Below are 19,373 nucleotides of genomic sequence, written 5' to 3' on the forward strand. Positions count from 1 at the left end.
GGAGTGAATGAGCAACGCGCTTCAGCATGAACAAGATGTCTATTGATCAAGTGTGTGCAAATAAGTTCATGATTTTTTGCTGGCACAAAATCCTAATATGGAGGCATTTACTTGAATGTGACCTTCTTCATTTAAGTCCCTAAAATATTTAGTCCCTGCTTGTTTATCACGTCCCTTTTCACTGTCTTTTTTTTAAATTTTGGATGATTATTATGTCATGTCCTGCAAAAGAACTGCAAACGTTTAAGCCTCTAGATAACAATCTTAAGTGAATCAAAATGAGCACACAAACAGCGAATACATTTACTGGCATGGACAGTGACAAACAGGAGGTACATAACTAATCGACATCCACTTGCTACTTATGTACATGTAATTTCTGAATGGTTTTTTTTTTATGTTCCAAAATTTACCGCAAAACTTTTACATGTTGTCATGGTGTCCCCCCCACCCCAAATGTAAAATAAGGATAGCATCAAGTGCTATGAATACTTTTCGAACACATTGTGCGAGGTGTGGCACGTTCCGGTCAAATTAAGTAGTGGCTGTTATCAACACAAAAAAAAGGAAATGCCTGTGGAGACTGGAGAGGATGACAGATGGTTTGGAGACAAATCAGCCTGTGAATCAGGATCTACGCCCTGGGATGACTCGGCCCTTTCACATTGTGTTTGTGTGCATTTTAATTCAAAAAGTGCGTCTGAGTTGTTGCTTCGCACGTTAATTTTTATATAGCACTTGTCCACATTATGGCGTGGGCTCGGTCAATCATCCACGCCAATGGACAAGTCAGTCTTCATTGAAGCTAACTTTGTTTGTGGAATGCGCGGGGGAAGCCGGACTACCCAGAAAAGACGGGCAAGACACAAATCAGCCAATATTTGAACCCTGAAACCTCAGAACTAACTGTGAGGCAGGAATCATAACCACAGTTCCACCATATTGCAGCATTTAGTTTCAGTACTTAAAATAAAGTAGGTTAAAAGAACAGAATTCCACAAAGCTTGCGCAATAAATAAATTGTGACTGATTGGTATTTCACATTGGCATCAGCATAATAATAAGTCTTATGGCAAATTTAGCCCCCCCCCCCCCCCTCAATATGCATCACTCTGAGCCTGTGGAGAAAGTAACGTAAACTGGCTTTCACCTTTGCTTGTCTTCAAAAACACAGCCAACGTAATAACACAGTCACGGTCTTTCTAATGTCTGCCGTATATAACCTCTGCTCATTACTGCGTGACATTGTTACTGTGCGGCGGTATAACTTTAAGTGTGAAACCTTACAGTCTTCCTATAAATAACACCTTAAGCGTGGGCGCTGTTGCAAAGCGGGTCTTTCCTCCCCAAGGAGGATCTTCCTCAAGGCCTCAACACTGATAGCCGTCATGTGTGGACTGAGTATGCCGTCGTCGTATCTCAGCCTTGGTCGAGACAATTTTAAGCCTCTTCAAGCCTTTAATAATCCCAAGAGGAGGCCAGCAAGGTCACAGGGGTCTGCCGTCTTTGTCATGGCCACCACCATCAGATTTTGTTTCTGGTCTTTAAATAGGAAGGTATTTGGCATCTTTTAATTGTCTAATTTACATCAGTTTACAGTGACCTATATTAATTTTACACTCGTAAACTATCTATTAATATTACACATGTAGTATTTATCCGCAGCTATAATATATATACTGCACATTTTTTCTCTTAGGAAAGTGTAGAGAAACTTAATGACGCTTTAGTATGCAATACTGAATACAAAAAAAAAATACACTTGTTAAGTCATTTGCGTTTGGGGAATGGAAACTGTTGCACTGGCCCCCTCCTTCTTCATCCATTGTTTCCAGCCTCGTTCCATTGGCCCACGGGTTGGCAACTTTAATTACTTATCGGAACGATCCGCGTGTCAATATTCCAACTTGCGGCGGTCACCTTGTGCAGTGCTGGCGATTAAATACGGGAACAAGGTTAGCATGGTCTTGGAGTCGTGGCAGAAGATCTGGATGTCAGCCCATATTGCGCAAAGTGGAAGAATTGGCTTTGTGTTTCAGGGCTGCTTATCTAATAGGAGGTTTGGGGAGACAATTGACATTGTTTGATGCCCCAAAAATGCTTTTTTTTTGGTAATTTTCCTGATGAGATCACTTATGTTGGACTCATCCAAGGAACTTCCTCAAACTGTTCTCACCGAATTAGACTCATGCTGTAGACATTCCAGCTTATCTTGCTAATATGGAGAATTAACGTTTAGGGATGACCCCGAATTAAAGAAGTGCCATACAGACGTTGATGTTTTTTTTTTTTGTAATGTGAGTGAGCCCACACATGCCGTTACACGAACAGGATAATTGCTGAAGAATTTTTTTTGCATACATCCGACAATGAGTCCTTTGCTAGCTTTGATCGCTAGGGAGGAAAAATGCTCAAATTAGGCCTGATGATTAATACGGATGTGTTGTGTACATCAATTTATATAAAAATTAACATTTTGACTTTGAAGAGTCTTCAATTAAAAACCTTTGCAATGACATTCACTTTGGTTGCGTGATCGGCTGATCGTAGATATTGAACAGCTTTAATTGTTGGCTCCGCCCGTTTTCTCAGCAGGTCCTTCAATTGGGTCTTTACTGACTAAATCACAAGGGGAGGATAAAATGTTCAAATTTGGCCCGATTCTCGGTTTGTCAGTACCCCGCTTTAGTCCCTCCGGTGCAGTCGCATCTCAATGAAATGAAAATTGTCTCTAGTGCCATACCCTGCTCTTGTTCTATCCCGAGGCTCAGCAAACATGACTTACACTTGACTCGCAATGTCGGCTCACGCGCCCATGCGTCCTCAAGGCAGATTGTGTAATGAAGTGACGTCCACCTTTTTGATCTGGTATTAGGTTTTCCCCCCCAAGACCACAGTAAGCGATTACCATGCATTATGCTGTGGTTTTATGTCACAAAAGCCTTGCGAGCTGCCCTTCGCACCACGCTTATACTTCCTTTTCTTGTCGTCCTCTTGTATCGCTCCATCTTTTCCTGTTTGAAGTAGCTAATTTGGCCCGTCGAGCTAAGCAAAGGAAATGATTGAGATTCCCAGGGTTGCTCTTTCTTCACACTGTTGAATGTAAAAACCTTAAGATCTCATCCATTTGTTGGATTGTTGACAAATAAATTTTCAGACAGGTGGGCAGACACCTGTATTTTAAAGGATCTCTTCTTTGGTTATTTTTGCACCAAAACAAAATAGCTCACTTTTTGCTTGCTTTCTGACACTTTTTAATAATTAACTTGCTTGGACATTTTAATGTCAGGGAGCAAATATTTTCAGACTTTCCAGGTGGCGCTGGCTAGTAATATGATGCACGCCATAGCAGATGCAGAAAAGGAAAAAAGGGGGTGATCCAAGTATGACTCTGAGGACAATGGCTCCTAGAAAGAGAAAAACAATGAAGCTCTTTCACAGCAAACGTCCTGACATTTTGTCCCAAGGACACCACGCAGTTCATGTGACTCTCATAGCACACTCTCAGACTAGAAGCAGTAAAATCCCAAATTGGCATCATTTGTTTGACATTTTGTTCCACCACAGTGGAAAGAGTTTTTTTTTTTTGTGTCTTTCTGCTGTTTAAATTACATAACCAAAGTGGACTTGTTCTTTTCTGGCATGTTGAGACACTTTTGCTAGTTCCTGCCTCGTTTCTGTCCTGCAGCAGTGTGAGGCTCGACTGTAGAACACTTAATTTAATTCTGTTAGTGTCACTGACTGGTCTGAGCAAGGCGTGGTGTACAAAATGAATAATAATTGCTACTTAAACCGTATTCATTTATTTTTGATACATTTTGCAGAGCTAGCAGAGGTCCAGTAAAAATGACATTGAAGCTAGCATCACACATTAGCTGCACTAGAAGCTGCCAAGTAAAACTTAGCGAGAAACGGGCGGTGGGTGATAGTAGGCTATTAGAAAAGCCTCAGCGACAGTCCCGTAAAAAGTGACATCATATCAAGCAACAAGTGATGTATTTGTCCTTGTTTTTCTTCAGGTTTGTCAGGGTTTTCCAGCATGTTCGGTAAAAAGAAGAAACGGCTGGAGATCTCCGCCCCATCCAACTTCGAGCACCGGGTCCACACGGGCTTCGATCCGCGGGAGCAGAAGTTCACCGGGCTGCCGCAGCAATGGCAGAGCCTCCTGGCCGACACCGCCAACCGGCCTAAGCCCATGGTGGACCCCTCCTACATCACCCCCATTCAGCTTGCACCCATGAAGGTAAGGGGGGGAGGGGGGTGTGGGGTCAGTGCATGGATCCAAACGTACTTTAACATTTCTTACCATTTAGGACCTGCTTTGACCTCTTCAGATTAAGCCCCTGTGATTCTAATCTTGATCTTTTTATCGGATACATTTTCACTTGAGCATGTCTGCTTCACACCACTCCAATCCTACACTTGTTCCTTTGTTTTCTCCAATACCATCTGGCCATTTCACACTATTACATCACTCTTAATATGCCCACTAATAATCACATCCTAATGCGCTGCTTTAAACCTGCATTAAGCATTATCGGTCACTTTTAAAGCCATAAAACCGTGGACAGGGTTGTGAAGTTTAACACCTTCTTCTTTCTGCCTTTGTTGTGTTAAGTGATTGACAAGTATAGACAGCCCCTTTCATACTGCCCGGCAAGACAGTTGACGTTTGTTGATGTTTGTTGTAAAAGGTACCGGCTTAGAACGGGGCGGGAACAAACCTGTGCGTACGTTTGTTTCTCAATATTAGCACAGGAGTACGACGTTTATCAGCCGACACAAAACTGGCTTCTCCCGTGCTATTGCGTTTAAAGCAATTAGTGCTTTCAGACAAAATGGCCCCTTTCACACTGTCTTAGACTGGCTTTTTCTCCACGTTGCTGGTCTGGATGGACTATTAAGAATTCATGATATGGGTAATTCGATTTGAGACGTTTTTGAAAATTTGTGACACAAATCCTGCATGATGTTCCTCTGAAGCTGTTACCTACTTTTGAGTGTATTCTGTTTGGTGCGGTGCGTTAAAAGTCACGAACAAAGCATCTAAGATCTGAGCAGCAGAGAATCAAAGTGAAAAACAACAAGCGCCACTCACAGCTGATGTTTGTTGTCATTGGAAAAAAAAAGAGTAAAAATAGAGAAGACCTACATTTTTGTGAGTAGATGACAGTAAAAAAATGACTCAGGCAAATGTTGAGTAAACCGGCATAGCAGATGGCTAAAAAAACATGACTCAGTGGGAAAAAAATATGAAAAATATGCTTAATGCAGATTTAAACTTGCTCATTTGTTACAGCACAACAGTTTTATCCATTAACATCAATGCAAGTCTCCATTTTCTTTGTTTGTCTCCTCGTCTCTGACCCTTCTGAGTGTCTCCTCTGTTGTGTTGTTGTTCATTGGCTTTCACACTGATGCTCATAAAGACGTTTTCCGTCAATTTCAACTGGCCCGAGTGCTCAAGTCGTAGTATTTGTGTCATCCCCGACTTCAGCCTACACTGGCCGTCATTGGTCCGATAATCGTTGAGATTTCCATAAGGTCCCCGCCGCTCGCCGCTTCCCCCCCCCCAGGCTGGAAATTAACCATCGATTTGTTTCTGAATTCATAGCACGGTTGACTCGCAACAAAACAGGGAAGCACCAAATGAATCATCATCACCACAATGTGGAGTTAGAGTGAAGATTTATTTGTGGAATGGCTGGAAATGACACAAGGAAGTAATAAAAGATTATATAGACACAGGCAGTAACTGTAATTGTTAGGGGTATAGCAAAAAACCTGGTTGTATCTTGTACAGTAAGGGAACAAAATGCAAAAACCATAAAACGACTTTTCCTTTGTGTAATATCTTGTGTAAAAAAAATTATCTGAATAAAAAAATAATAAATTCAGTACATAACATAACATTTTGGACAGTGTGAAATTCATTGTTCCCTTGTATTTATTGATGCTGCAGGGTGAATTCTGAAGTGTTTCGCACTTTATTATCTGCTCATATTCAGCCAAATGCTTCAGAACTTATTGGACAGCGCTTCACAGTGCAGATGGACAATAACCTGAAGCATACTGGGAATTTTTTAAAGGCGTAATTTTATGCAATGGCCGAGTCAATCACCTGACCTGAATCCAATTGAGCACACATTTTACTTACTGAAGGGAAAATGCCCTGTTGACTGTTGCAATAAAATATGTTCCTTGGCTCAATAAAGGTTGGGACATACCAATCTAGACAATCATACTGGTCACCAGTCAATCACAGGGAAACCTTCCTGTGTCACTTCCAGCTAGAAACACAAATTACAATCCACCTGTTGCGGGGAATTACTTACTGTAGTGCCATTTGGAGTGCACACAGTTAGCAGCTAACCTCGTTAGCCTCACAACTCAAATGGCCACAACCAAGAACAGCAATATGCCACAGGAAATATCTCTGAAGAGGGGGGAACAAGAAAGTAATTGTCTTGCTCTCTTCACAGATATCTCCCAAGAAGGTCCGGCAGTCCGAAACGCCCAAAGTATGACTCCCTCTACCCTTCTGCCCAAACCCTAATGCCCCCCCACCCCCAACCCCACCCTTCTGCCTCTAATTCTTCTCTTGCCTTTGCACTCTCACCCCCCCCCCCCCGCCGCCTTGTTATTGCATCTCCTCGACGCTGCCTGCTGCTGCCATGCATTTAGGTGGAGGTGGGAAGCGGCAGAATGACTCCACACATGACACAACTACATTGCTCTGCCAAGTCTTTACTTAGAGCTCATTTCTACTCTTCCCTTTGTTTCATCCGCATGAGTTCCCCGCACCCCCCCCCCCCCCAAAAAAACCTCGCCGCCCTCCCCCTAGGACACTAGATGAGCTATAGCGGCATGTTCCCCATGATCCTCCCTTGATGATGATTACGATGATGTTAATAATGATGAGTGCAAACTGAAAAGTGCCTCTGTGAAAGCTCTTTCTGATCTGTGGACTCTGAAATGTATTTTTAACCCTATTTCCTCAAATATAGCATTTCAGCTATAGGAATGACAATGGTGCCTCGATGTGTGTGTTAAATACGATCTGCCTCATTCATGCAAAAGGTTGAATTTTGTTTTCAACCATCAGAATCGGTGTGTAGCTGGAGTTTTGAGGCGGAGGAATCTTTTTTTTTTTTAGCAGTGAAATGGCTCTTTTAAGTAAAAAGTGGGGCACACAAACAATGGGGGGGCAGCTTTCTCAGCACCGGCTTTAAAAGCAACCGTTGTACCTTTGCAGCTTGCGCCTCCCCCCTTCTCACATCTTATTGCTTTGAACACAAACAGCCATTCGTAGCCACGTACTGTAGCGCTAGGCTTGTTAACAGGAATACCCCGCGACCGCTCATAGACAAATATATTTATTTATTCAATATATTTTTAATATTTATCTTCATAAAATAATTTTTTAAAGCATTATGATGTTGGTAGATCTATAAGAACAAGCACTACTTGAAGGCTTGGCATTATGTGTTATACTCGTGTGTACTGTACAGTTGTGCTTGTAAGTTAATTGCAGTTTATTAATTTTGGTAGAATTTGCTGAATACAGTAAAATAAGTAAAACTTGCAGATTTTGTTGTCGTTGGTAGTAACTCTATTTTGGTCTGAATTTAGTTTTTTGTGTGACGTAATGTAACTATTGGCCACTAGATGGCGGCATACTATTTTAGTTTGAGAGTGACAGGAAAAAGAATGAGACAGGAAGTACTGTATTTCAGCCACAGCCTAATTTTTGTTAAGAATTATTGAATGTCATCTGCTATAATCCTGTTTTTTACACCTACGGAAAGCTATTATTGATATTGTGAGAGGATAAGTTTGTTGGTTTGTAAAAAACAGGATGTTTTTACTGTAAACACATTGAGGGACTGATGCACTGTTACACTGTACAATATTTTTGGTATCCATTGCTCTTGCTCTAAGTCAATATATTATGTACGTTTATGTGTGGCAGTATTATTTAAAGTATGTTTAAAGAGTGGATTTCACTTATTGCGAGACTGGTCTGGAGTGGTCTTTGGATTATTATATATTATTATAATGTGTGTGTGTCTGAGTGTGAGCTGTGGTGCGAGGTAACGTCTACTAGCAACCCTGCCCTCCTACTGGTTGTCTCATGGTTTATGCGCGAGGCCTGTAGCCTAGTTGTCAGCCTGCTCATCTCCACTGGAGCATTAGTATTGCTTCCAGCCTCCCCGCCGTCATCATCATCATCATCATCATCACACAGGCTAATCCACAAGTGTGGGTTAACACATCCCCTCAGCAGCATGTCTTCAACATGGCCGCCTCAAAGGTGGCGTGTTGATTTTTGAATTCAAGTGTGTGTGTGTAACATCAAGGCCTGTTGTGTGCATCTCCCTTCATGGCGAGGGTAATGAAAGTCGTCTCATGTTGCACCTTGACTTTCACACCCTCAAAGGGACTCATTTACAGTAACGGGGTGTGTGTGTGTGCCTGTTTGTGAGTGGACGTCAATGTTAGCATGTATGTTTTACGGGAGCGCATTTTGTCTTGTACTTGTAATTGGCTGAGGTTACCTGGGCCGCGGCTGCTATTACAGTCGACGGAAGTGAGAGACAGAGAATGTTTTGAGTGGTTTGCTCTTGTCGCATTTGTGGTGACTTGATTACAGAGATTACATTATCGGCGTTTTACGATCAGGGACAAGAAATTAGAAATTACATGAATACAAAGTTGCCATTAACTTCATGCAATTTTAAGGAAAAATAATATATTGGGATATGTAGGTCTTTCTTTAAAATCATCTGTCATTTATGGGTGGGGAATTTTACTTACTAGTGGTATTGGTATTTGGTATCAGTCGAGGTGACTACTCAAGAGTTGCGTATCTGTCGTGAAAAAAGTGGTATCGAACATCCCTAATCCTGACCATGCGCCATGACGTGCATGTAATCTGTAAATTCAACTGACTCGTTTTAATTTTTTACAGGCAACATAAAATAATTCCATGTTTCAATAATAAGAAATTTAGTTCCAATAAGAATATGACTATTATCACGTTAAAGCATTCATTCATTATCAGTCACTCGGGCTGGAGGTGGCCAGCAAATAAGGTGGAGGTGGCTGCCTCTGAATATTGTACGCAGGAAAAACCCTGAATGAGTTAATTTGATAATGAATAATTTGTCGATTAATTGTTGTTTATTGTATAATTGTACAGCTACAGGTGGCTTGACAAATATCCATTCAAATGCACGCCTATGGACAACACAGATTCCTAAATGAATCACACATAAACGCCACATAAGCACGGTAGATTTATACCCCAAGACTCCGAATTGTCAGGCAGATTTGCTAACCCCTAAATCACCTTGCGCCTCATCTGAGAAAAACAAATCCTTTATTTAGAGATGTCAATTTGACAAAACGTAGCCATCATTGTCCTTTTATACACTAAACTTATTTTGCATTCTGTCACCATGGAGCCACCCCCACCACACACACACACACACACACACACACACACACACACACACACACACACACACACACACACACACACACACACACACACACACACACACACACACACACACACACACACACACACACACACACACACACACACTTGTCTCCGTGAGCTGCATGCTCTGTGGGTAGTGTGGGAGGAGAAATCTCTGGGTATTTTCAGGAAGCTCAACGTTCAGCCTTACATCATCGTGGAAGAGGTGGATTGTTAACAAATAGAATGTGGATGCAGAATGGTTTTATAATGCCACACATAACACAGCATTGCCACTTTAGCTTTAAAAAACAAAAACAAACAAACGCTAAATCAGCTCATTGAGGTGTAATTCCTTGGACGTTCAATAGGGGGCAGTAAGGCAGCAAAGTCAAAATGGCGGCACGCGATACCCGCTAAGCTCTAAATGTCAGTCGGCCACCCTGCACCCACTGACTCTTTTAGAGGAAACCTGATCGTGACGCCGCTCAAAAGTAGAGGGTCTTCAGCTGGGGGCCAACGGTGACAGTCATGGCCGGGGGCCGAGGATCCAGGGCGGCCGCAGAGACGAGGGGCTTTGACGGGCCTGCAGGGAGGCCGGAGTCCAGCCAGGTGGAGGGGACACTACAACAGGTGGGGTTTCTGTTAGGGTTAGGGATCTTTGGTGGAAGAACTGATGCTGCTTGAGGTCACATACTTGACTGTGACCTTCTATTTTCGGTGGCCCTGAGCTCTTTAGAGATGTTTGTTGTGTTTGGAAGCCATTTTGTTTTGAGCTTGTGCATCAGCAACATGAAACTGCTTTGTTTTCTCAAAGAGAGGCAACACGTGAGGATAATATGTGGATATGTTCAGAGGCTATTGGCAATGATCGATGGCCTCATTCACTGACTGCACCTGTGGATTTCAGTGACTCTTTGCTTTCTGGCCACAGGTACATATGAAATTGTAAATCTTTTAAATTTATGAAAACATACCTTCCATCCAACATTCCTAAATGCCTAAACAAACGTAATACAGTTAATGTCAGTGTTGGATTGTAACCCTTTCATTCTTACGGCAAACTAATAATGACACCGAAGCACTCTTTTATCATCATCATCATCATCTTCATCATTGACTGTGCCATTCATGCAGTGGGAGCGACTCGTGCTGATCAATAATACGCCTTTAATTTCAAGTCCAATTTGAGCGGAGCGCAGTCTGAATTGATGCGGGATTAAATTGGTTTGTGCAGGAATACTTTTGAAGCAGAATAGCTGCTGATGGGGAAAGCGAGTGAGAGAAGAGCATCTGTCTTCTTTTTTTTTTGGGCAGCGAGCTGGAGTGGATGCTATTGATCCATTCCCTCCTCACTGCTGTCATTCTGGGGATTGTTGGCTTACACCAACCTCATGCTTTGCCAGCACGGTCTTAAAATGTCTGCAATTGCCCTTCGCCGTCTTACTGGATGACTTTTTTTGTTGGATTTTTTTTGGAAGGACTTTCAGGCTATTCATTTAAAGTAGGGAGCAATTTCTGCATGGAAATGTTATAGGAGTGTTGACCTCATAGTACTTACTGTATAGCAATTTGCAAATGAACGCAATTAGTAAGGACAAGCCTTTACGTCATAGTCATTCAACACTCAAGCAGCTGTTTGATACTGTAATGATCCTGTGGCGCCCTCGTAGGGCTGAACAGCGAACTACAAGTTAACGCAGTTTTTTTTTTTAACACTGGCCAATCACAATACACTACAGTAGTCTACTATACTATACTGCACTGCACTGTTACGGTTGTCCATTTTGTGTTTAAGTCAAATAAAAATTGAATAAAGAATAAAAAGTAAATGATTTAATACAAATCATAATATAATAATGTGAAATCTATAAATACCTCAATTATGATGAAAAATCCATCCAACTATTTTCTTAACCGCTTGTCCTCACAAAGGTCGCGGGGGGCGCTGGAGCCTGTGATGAAAAATAATTATCTAAAAAAAATATATATATATTCTTAAACCATAACTTGACTTAAATTTAGAGTTTTTGAATAACATATATATTTTTAAATAAAACACGAATTAAATAAAATAAATATACACAAAACATTTTCCTAAGGTCTGAGTTTTTTGTGTGTCAAAAACAAATAAAAATAAATAAATAGACTAGAATGTAAAATGGATTCAATAAACAACTAATATATATAATACTAATTAATAACAAATTTTCTTCAAACTGTGTTTTTGATTTTTTTAAAGATCTAAGTCATAAAAAAAACATGTAAGGAAACATTATAAATCAAATAAAAAATTATAACAAAACATTTCTTTCAAAAAAAAAGTTTTCCCACATCATTGTCCAAAACATGTAAAACAGTAATTGTTTTTTTCTCATGGGAAAAAAAATCAATAGATTTCCTGATCATTATACAACAACAACCTGCTTTAATGTGGTCCAATTTTGCATCAAATTATCCTATATACGTGTTACTTTATGATTTATAGGTGCAAACAGATGTTGATGTTGTGACAGTTGTGAGTGACAGTGACTGAAACAATCCTCTCCTTTGTCTCCTAATGCTTGTCCAGCACTAAAAGATGGGGGTCGTTTCTATTTCATTACGCCTCCACCTCTAATCTATTTTGCTGGAAATCTTCCGAATGTGTCGCCGGCGCCGCCCCGACGGACTCAAGCTTCACTGCAGCTTGTTGTTGAGACTTAGGGTCAAAGGGCACTGGGTCAAAGCCGCCTCATGGGCTGTGAATGAGGGGTAGCATGGAGACTCATTTTAAGAAGTAAACACTGTAAATAAACCAAAGTGGTGACGCTGAACGCTGCAAAAGTCAAACTATTGGCAGGTCATTTGTTGTAGGTAATCTAAAAAAACCTTGTATTTAAAATGTTTACATTTTTAATTAAAAAAAAAAAACAATCTAATTTATTCATAATTACATTATATCAAAAAAAAGAAAAACGGGTAACAATAATTCGTTAGTTCTTCCAAAATACTGTAATGCAAATGCTGATTTGAAAATGTATTACTGAGTCAGACCTGCAGGGGGTTGCAAAGCACAGGCGTTCACAATCTTGCTGTTTCTCTCATTGTGAAGAGGGGTGATTTGCTGTTTTGAAACTGATAGCAAGATTTCAATATGATCTTACTTCACTACTATACTATTGCTTGTTTTTCCTCGGGTGTGGTGGTTTCTTAAAAATCTAATTCGTTTTTTTTCCACAATCATTTTATTGACAAATAACACTACTGTCAGGTTGTACTGACAGTATTTTTTTTTTTTAATAGTCGTAAACTCCCCTTTAAGATAATTCCAAATTATTAATTAAAGATGCTGATACACATAAAACTTACTCATTGATACGTTAAAGTTGTCTTATTATTGCCCTTCAACTGCACTTGGACAGTACTAAAGCTAGATGCTTACATGTGACTACACTTTTTTTTTCATTCTTTATTTTCTCATCTACTAGAATAGTGGTTCTCAAAACTTTTCATGCCAAGTACCACCTCAGAAAGTACTTGCCACTCCAAAGTACCACTATAATGACCAAATCATAAACAATTGTATAGTAGGCCCGAGTAACAGTAACCTAATACTCCTAGATGTACTCAAATATATCTTAAGATACCAACATATTTATAAATAAAAACTGCACTTAATGATTCTAAATAATATTGCAAATACAAATTGTATCCAAATTGTACCTGAATACTTGAAAATAAACAATTTTAAATGCTAAAATGCGAATGTATTGCATTTAATAGTTAAATACAATTGAACTGTACTTAATAAATGTACTGTAGTGCATTTAAAAAAAGTTAAAGCCACATTATACTTTTTTAATTAAACGATTTCTTGGTGTACCGATAGAGGGCGCCAGCCTACCACTAGTGCTACTCGCGCCACACTGACAATTACTGTAACAAGTTGAATGGGTCAAATACATTTGGCCTGTTGCATTGGCTGCTAACATCCAGCAGAGGGCATCAGAGGCTAAGACATGCTATGTAAAATGTTAAGTCCTTTGTTACGTGCCTTGTCAGGCCCAAAGGTTCCTGAACCTCTCAAAAGTACTGCCAAGGACAAGATTTTAACAATAATTCGTTAGTTCTTCCAAAATTTCTAGTTCCAGGGTAAAGTTGTTGCGTTAGCCATGCACCACCACTAGGCAGCGGTCCCCTTGGAAAGCATGTAAAAGGGATGCCAGGGATTTGACAATACATTCATTAAGCGACTTAACTTGACAGTTCTTGTCGTCTTTGTAATGAATGACAGGAGTGCGTGTGCGTGGTCGAGGTGATGAGCTTCATGTACATCTAACGAGGGGCGTAGATACGCATCTGCATCGCGACACTCGGCGTGTTGCGTGCCTGCCACATTTCCAAAAAAAAACACCATAAATCACAGCGACATCAAGGTTAAGTAATGCTAACCAACCAGGAAGTACTGTACTGGAACTGTGAGGGAGTTCATACGGCACGGTGCGAAAACGGTTGAAGACGCGCAGACCTCCGCCAAGGTTGAACCGCGGTAATAGAAAATGTTTCGAGCCTGTTTCAAACCTGCCCGTATTGTTCCCTGGCCTTTTTCAATGTTGCTGTACTGTGTGAAATGTGCTGACGTGGCAATTTTCTGCAAGAATTTTAAACCAGGCAGCTATTGTGTGAAAGGGGTTAACCCAGAGATGCCTTGAGATACAAGTTTAATTCGTTCTGTGACGTGAGCAAAAATATTGTGGTATCGCGGTATTAAAATGACAGCTCTAAAATGACCTTTTTATAATATTTGGTCATTGAAAACCAATAAATTTTATTTTTAAGCATAATCTAGAATATTTTGGTACAGAAGGAATGTGTTCCATGTCATGTTTAAATAAAATATTTACATTCTTCTGTTTTAATTCTTCTTAGTAAATTACAATGCCCCATCACTGGTGAGCTATTTTTAGAACAGACATAAACTTCAGATTGGTCAATAGATTGTAAAAATTACTATTAGTATAGATTTTTGGAAAAAAGAAAAAACGAATTTGATTTGATTGGCCGATGCGTTTAAGTGCCCACCAAAAAAGCTGTACATTTTACTGTCCCTGGTCCTATTGCCTGTGGACGCCGCTGTCCGCCGACAAACGGAGCGCAGCCTCCCTCTAGGACTCAGTAGAAAAGCACGCTCATTAATTATGCCCGCCTTCATTAGCAGCAAGGTTAATCCCCCCTTATCTCCCAATGAGCCTCATTTGTCATGCAGCCACCTCCTCCTTCAATGCCGCCTCCTCCCCTTACTCGCTTCTTTTCTTTCTCCGAGAAAGTACTCTTTCTTTTTCCTCTTTTCATCCTTCCTTGATGTGTCATTTGTCACATTAAATTTCCTCCTGCGTATTTTTCATTTCATCCACTCCCATTCGCTTCTTTCTGCTTTTATTTGCCTTCTTTCGCTTTCCTTCCCATTTATGTTCTGTCCTGTCCTTTTGCCTTTCATTTTTCCATACTTTAATTTCCTTTACTTGTTTGTCCTCTCTTGTAATGTCTTTTCCCCCTGTCTTGTACCTTTACCTTCCTGTCCTTTCCCTTTTTATATTCCTATCTTTTCCTTGTTTTTTTAACTTTCCCAACCTGTCCTGTATTTCGTCCTATTCCTTTCTTCTCTCTCTCTCTCTCTCTCTCTCTCTCTCTCTCTCTCTCTCTCTCTCTCTCTCTCTCTCTCTCTCTCTCTCTCTCTCTCGCCTTTTCTTTTTATTGCCTGGCCTGTCCTGTACTGTCCCATACTTTCATTTTCTCAATTCTTCTTTTCTCTTTCTTGATTTTGTTTCATGTCCTGTCCATTTCATTTACTTTTCGATCCTGTCATATTTTTTGTCCGTTAATTTATTTTTGCCATCACTTTCCTTTATTTCTTTCCTTTCCTCCACTCATCTTTGTCTTTCTTCAATTCATTTCTTGTCCTGTCTTCTTCAGGACCTGCACCTTCATTTCCGGTGCTGTCCTTTCATGTCTTTCCTTGACTTACCTGTCCTGTCCTGTCCTTTCTTCATTTCATTATTTTCCTTTCTTATCTTGTCATGTCCTATTCTTTCCTTTTCTTAAATTCTCCTTTCTCTTCTCATCTTCACCCTTTCCATTCATCCATCCGTTCCTTTTTGTCTTCCTTCTTCTCATTTCTTTTGTCATTCCTCCACTCTCATTTCCTTTCCTGCCATCTTCCCTGTCATTTCCTGTCCTGTCCTCTTCCTTCTCCTGCCCCCCTCTTCCCATTTCTACCCGTCCTCCTCCTCTTCTCCCCTCTGCTGTACTTACCTTGAACAGGCCATGGTGAGTAGATCTATTACAGCTTATCACTAAAGGACAGGCCAACGCGGCACGCCGGTGAAATATGGCCGCTGTCAGAGCCGACGCCGAGCACGACCCGACTCACGCCGCCCTAAGGACGTAAAGAGGCGGCGGAGGGGGGTGTGTGTGTGAGGGGTACAGGGGGCGGTTTCCGCGGAGGCCAGTGACTATAAGCCCTCTAATTCAAATTAATGGAAAGATTTCCAGGCGCGATCCCGAGCGCTTGACAGTGATTTGGCACACAATTAACCTTGTCTCTCTCTCCTCGCCGACGCCGGCAGTCGTTTTTCTGCCGCCCGTGCAGCCACCACTCGCACCTCCACACACTGCTATTGATTAGCAGCTTTATTAGATGGCCAATGTTGAACGCTAATTGAGTTAGCCTGCATGTAAAGCCACTTTTCACGCAGAGTGCCGCATCAGACCCGTAGCAGGAAATTAATTAATTTTTTAACTCCGGCAAGTGTAAAATGAGAGGTGCTGATTGCCTGCCGTGTTCTTACAGAACACATTAACAAACAATTGTAAACGTATTTCATGCAGAGGTCTGCAAATTTGCTGTGTCAGAGTTTAACTCATTCACTGCCATTGACGGCTATAAACGTCAAAAATTCATTTGAACTATTTCTATTAGTTTAACATTTTTGTTCCGCTTTTGTTAACAAGAGTATGAAAACCTAGAATTTTTTATTGTACATTTAGAACAGATCGTGAGTTAACTAGTGTAGTCATGCGATTAATTACGATTAAAAGTTTTAATCGCCTGACGCCCCGAATTTTTAATAATCTTTTATTTTAATTTTTTATTCATTAACTGCCATTGACGGCTATTAACGTCAAAAATTCATTTGAACTATTTCTATTAGTTAAAAAAAATTCCACTTTTCTTCACTGACTAATCGTGAGTTAACTAGTGAAGTCATGCGATTAATTACAATAAAAAAATGTAATTGCCTGTCGCCCCAAATTTTTGATAATCTTAAAAAAAATAATAATAATTATGGCAATGAATGAGTTAACAGTAATCTTTTTATGCAGTAACCAGCAAAGTTTCACACAGCGGTGGGGCATCCCAAAGTTGCTCCCTATAAGTGTGCCTGGTATTAGTTTAGTTAAAACCATTTTTGTTTATTTGATTTCACCAATGAAATGTTTTTTTCAATTTTAGTTTTCATTTACTGTAATAACCTTCGTCTAGTGTTAAATGTAGCACTTTTTCACCCCGATGCTACAGATCTGAAACTACATCTCAGGCAGTTCAACCCCCCCATTCTTTGTGGATGGCATTAATGATACATTGGTAACAATTAAAAACCAAAAACTGTTATTCAAAGTGTCAACATCACGTAGGCTGACTAACTGAGCACTGAGTTAAATGTGGGATTTCAGTTTTGCGTTGTTGGACGTACCGCAGCATCTGTCCAAATGGTGATAGATTAGCGTCCGTGAAAGCATCCATCCTGCAGCCCCACAGCTTGACGTAGTCGCTACGTTTAGCGGACGTTTCACCTCGTGTTCCAGTTCGTGGCGCCCGGGCAGCTCATAGCAGGGGAGCCTTAAGGGGGGCTTGGAGAGAGAGAGAGAGAGAGAGAGAGGCTACTTCCACGGTTTATTGTCTGAAATTAGACGAAATTAGCTGGAAAAAGCGCTACTAGCCTACAGGTAGTGATAAAAATTGTGCATAAATGCGAGCAGATGAACCCCTCAAGTTATTACAATATGTTGCAAAAGGCAAACATTACTGATGCTAGGTTTTTGAAATGAGTCCAGCCCTTTCTAAATTTAAGATAAATATATTTTTACAACTGGGCTTTATTTTATTTTTTTTTAGAAACGAAGCAAAATAGTCTGTTATCCTGTCCTATCCACAAAGGAAATGCTGCATCATATCTTTTCCACCTTTGTTCTGTCTTTTTCATTTTCTTTGTGACAATCACACTTTTTCCTCTCCTTTTCCACCCGTGTCATGTCTTGTCCCCCCCTGCACTTTTGTTGCAAAGAAACTTGAGTCGAGGAAATGCAGTTCAGTGACATGACATTAATTAAACGTTAGCAGCTGAGAGCAACTGGATGTTTAAAATTGCCGACTCATGATTCATCGCAACCTTATGATGTCATCAAACCCCAAGAAAAGACATCCCTGGTCATATAATATACATGTACAGGAGGCTACGTGCAATCTTTGAGATCAGATGTTGAATCCTGCAAAGTGATGAACCCGCATACGATCCCAAAGCTCCTGACTGTCGTGTTAACACGTAGTTTATATCCCCGCATTGAGGCCGGAGATTCCGATGTGCGTGTCAACACTCTGATGGATGAATGGCGCGAGTATGGAGCGTTAAGTGGCGGGGTTGGGGGTGCGCAGGTGTTTAAAGACGTACAGATGCATTCTTGTGTCAGCACATCGGCGCTTTGCCGCCTTCCTGCCTCAGCACATGTGACAAGAGCGTGACAGGGGACACGTGACAATCCGTCAAAACTAAGATCTTGCTGACGCCGGACGTCGAGAGTCGTCATGGCACGCCTCCAACGCTGAATCACAATTGTGTTCAAGTGGAAATTGCTTAAATTGAGCAGGAAATCTAACAACATGGCAATCCCATGCCAAAACCAAAATGGTGGTCTATCGGTTAGTGTTATGTTATGGGTCCTTAAAACTTAGAATGGCAGACTTGCTTTTTGTTTATGTTGCGGCATGGGAGCTGAGTTATCAAACTGAAGAGTTTTAATGGCGAGTCATCAAATTTCGCCGCTTCAAATTTTTTTGCTATTTTTAGCATTGTACATTTATCTTTATGGCTCAAATGTGTTGCTTGTTTGTTTGAAGGAACCTAGGAAATTGCCAAATTGACCTTAAAATGGCTGCTTCCGACCAAAAGGGCAGACTTCCTGTTTGGTTGACATTGGGTCCTTGAAGACAGTCTTCTGTTAGACACATCCACCAAATATGATGTTGAAAAGAGAAACTGGCTTGGGGAGCTGAATTTTCAAAGTATTTTAGGGACCTTATCAAGCCAATTTCACTTCGCAGCAAAATTTACCGAATTCTTCTGACCCGCCCTTCTAATGTAAACGGTGTAAAATAACCTCATGTGCGTAGCATTTCTTCCTCAGGGGGGAATCAGAACAGGCGCACTTGCTGACAGCTAATTTAGCGGCTTTCATGCGCTTCCGCGTGATTGCCACCATTTTAAAATACGGCTGCTGTATTAAAGAGCCAGCCTGCCTTGTAATATATGCACGACACTGAGCTTTCACGAGTGTTAGCACAAGACACGTCGCCCAAATTGACGTGCAAATAAATGAAAACGAAAGGCAGCAAATGTCATGCGTGAATGTTGCTCAGTTAAATGTGAACATTGAGATGTGTGACACAATATAAAGGGTATCCCAAAATGTGACATCATTTTAAATGTGACTATCTGAACAACTTAAATAGGGTTCAAGATTTATTATTCTAAACTGTAGCAACTTAAACAAATGGATTGAGATTTTATAACTGATTTTGCCGATGTGTGCACTTATCAGTAGTCCAATTTTGTAAACTTGCTTCTGTCTA

General features: G+C 40.7%; 1 protein-coding gene across 4 annotated transcripts in view; it reads left to right on the forward strand.

Moving 5' to 3' along the window:
- Positions 1 to 19,373, forward strand: part of pak5 (p21 protein (Cdc42/Rac)-activated kinase 5) — a 54,170-nt gene that overhangs the window by 19,055 nt on the left and 15,742 nt on the right. For 3 of the 4 annotated variants that reach the window (XM_086060812.1, XM_086060813.1, XM_086060810.1), the window contains exons 2-3: positions 4,020 to 4,243; positions 6,483 to 6,521. In XM_086060812.1, the coding sequence (XP_085916938.1) occupies positions 4,040 to 4,243; positions 6,483 to 6,521 (243 nt within the window). In that variant the 5' untranslated portion in view covers positions 4,020 to 4,039. The remainder of the gene's footprint in view (positions 1 to 4,019; positions 4,244 to 6,482; positions 6,522 to 19,373) is intronic. The other variant, XM_086060811.1, reaches the window with a different exon arrangement.

The sequence above is a fragment of the Leptonotus elevatus genome, chromosome 18 (genome assembly GCF_054856555.1).
Source record: "Leptonotus elevatus isolate MCC_2025b chromosome 18, RoL_Lele_1.0, whole genome shotgun sequence".
In the NCBI taxonomy this organism is placed as follows: Eukaryota; Metazoa; Chordata; class Actinopteri; order Syngnathiformes; family Syngnathidae; genus Leptonotus; species Leptonotus elevatus.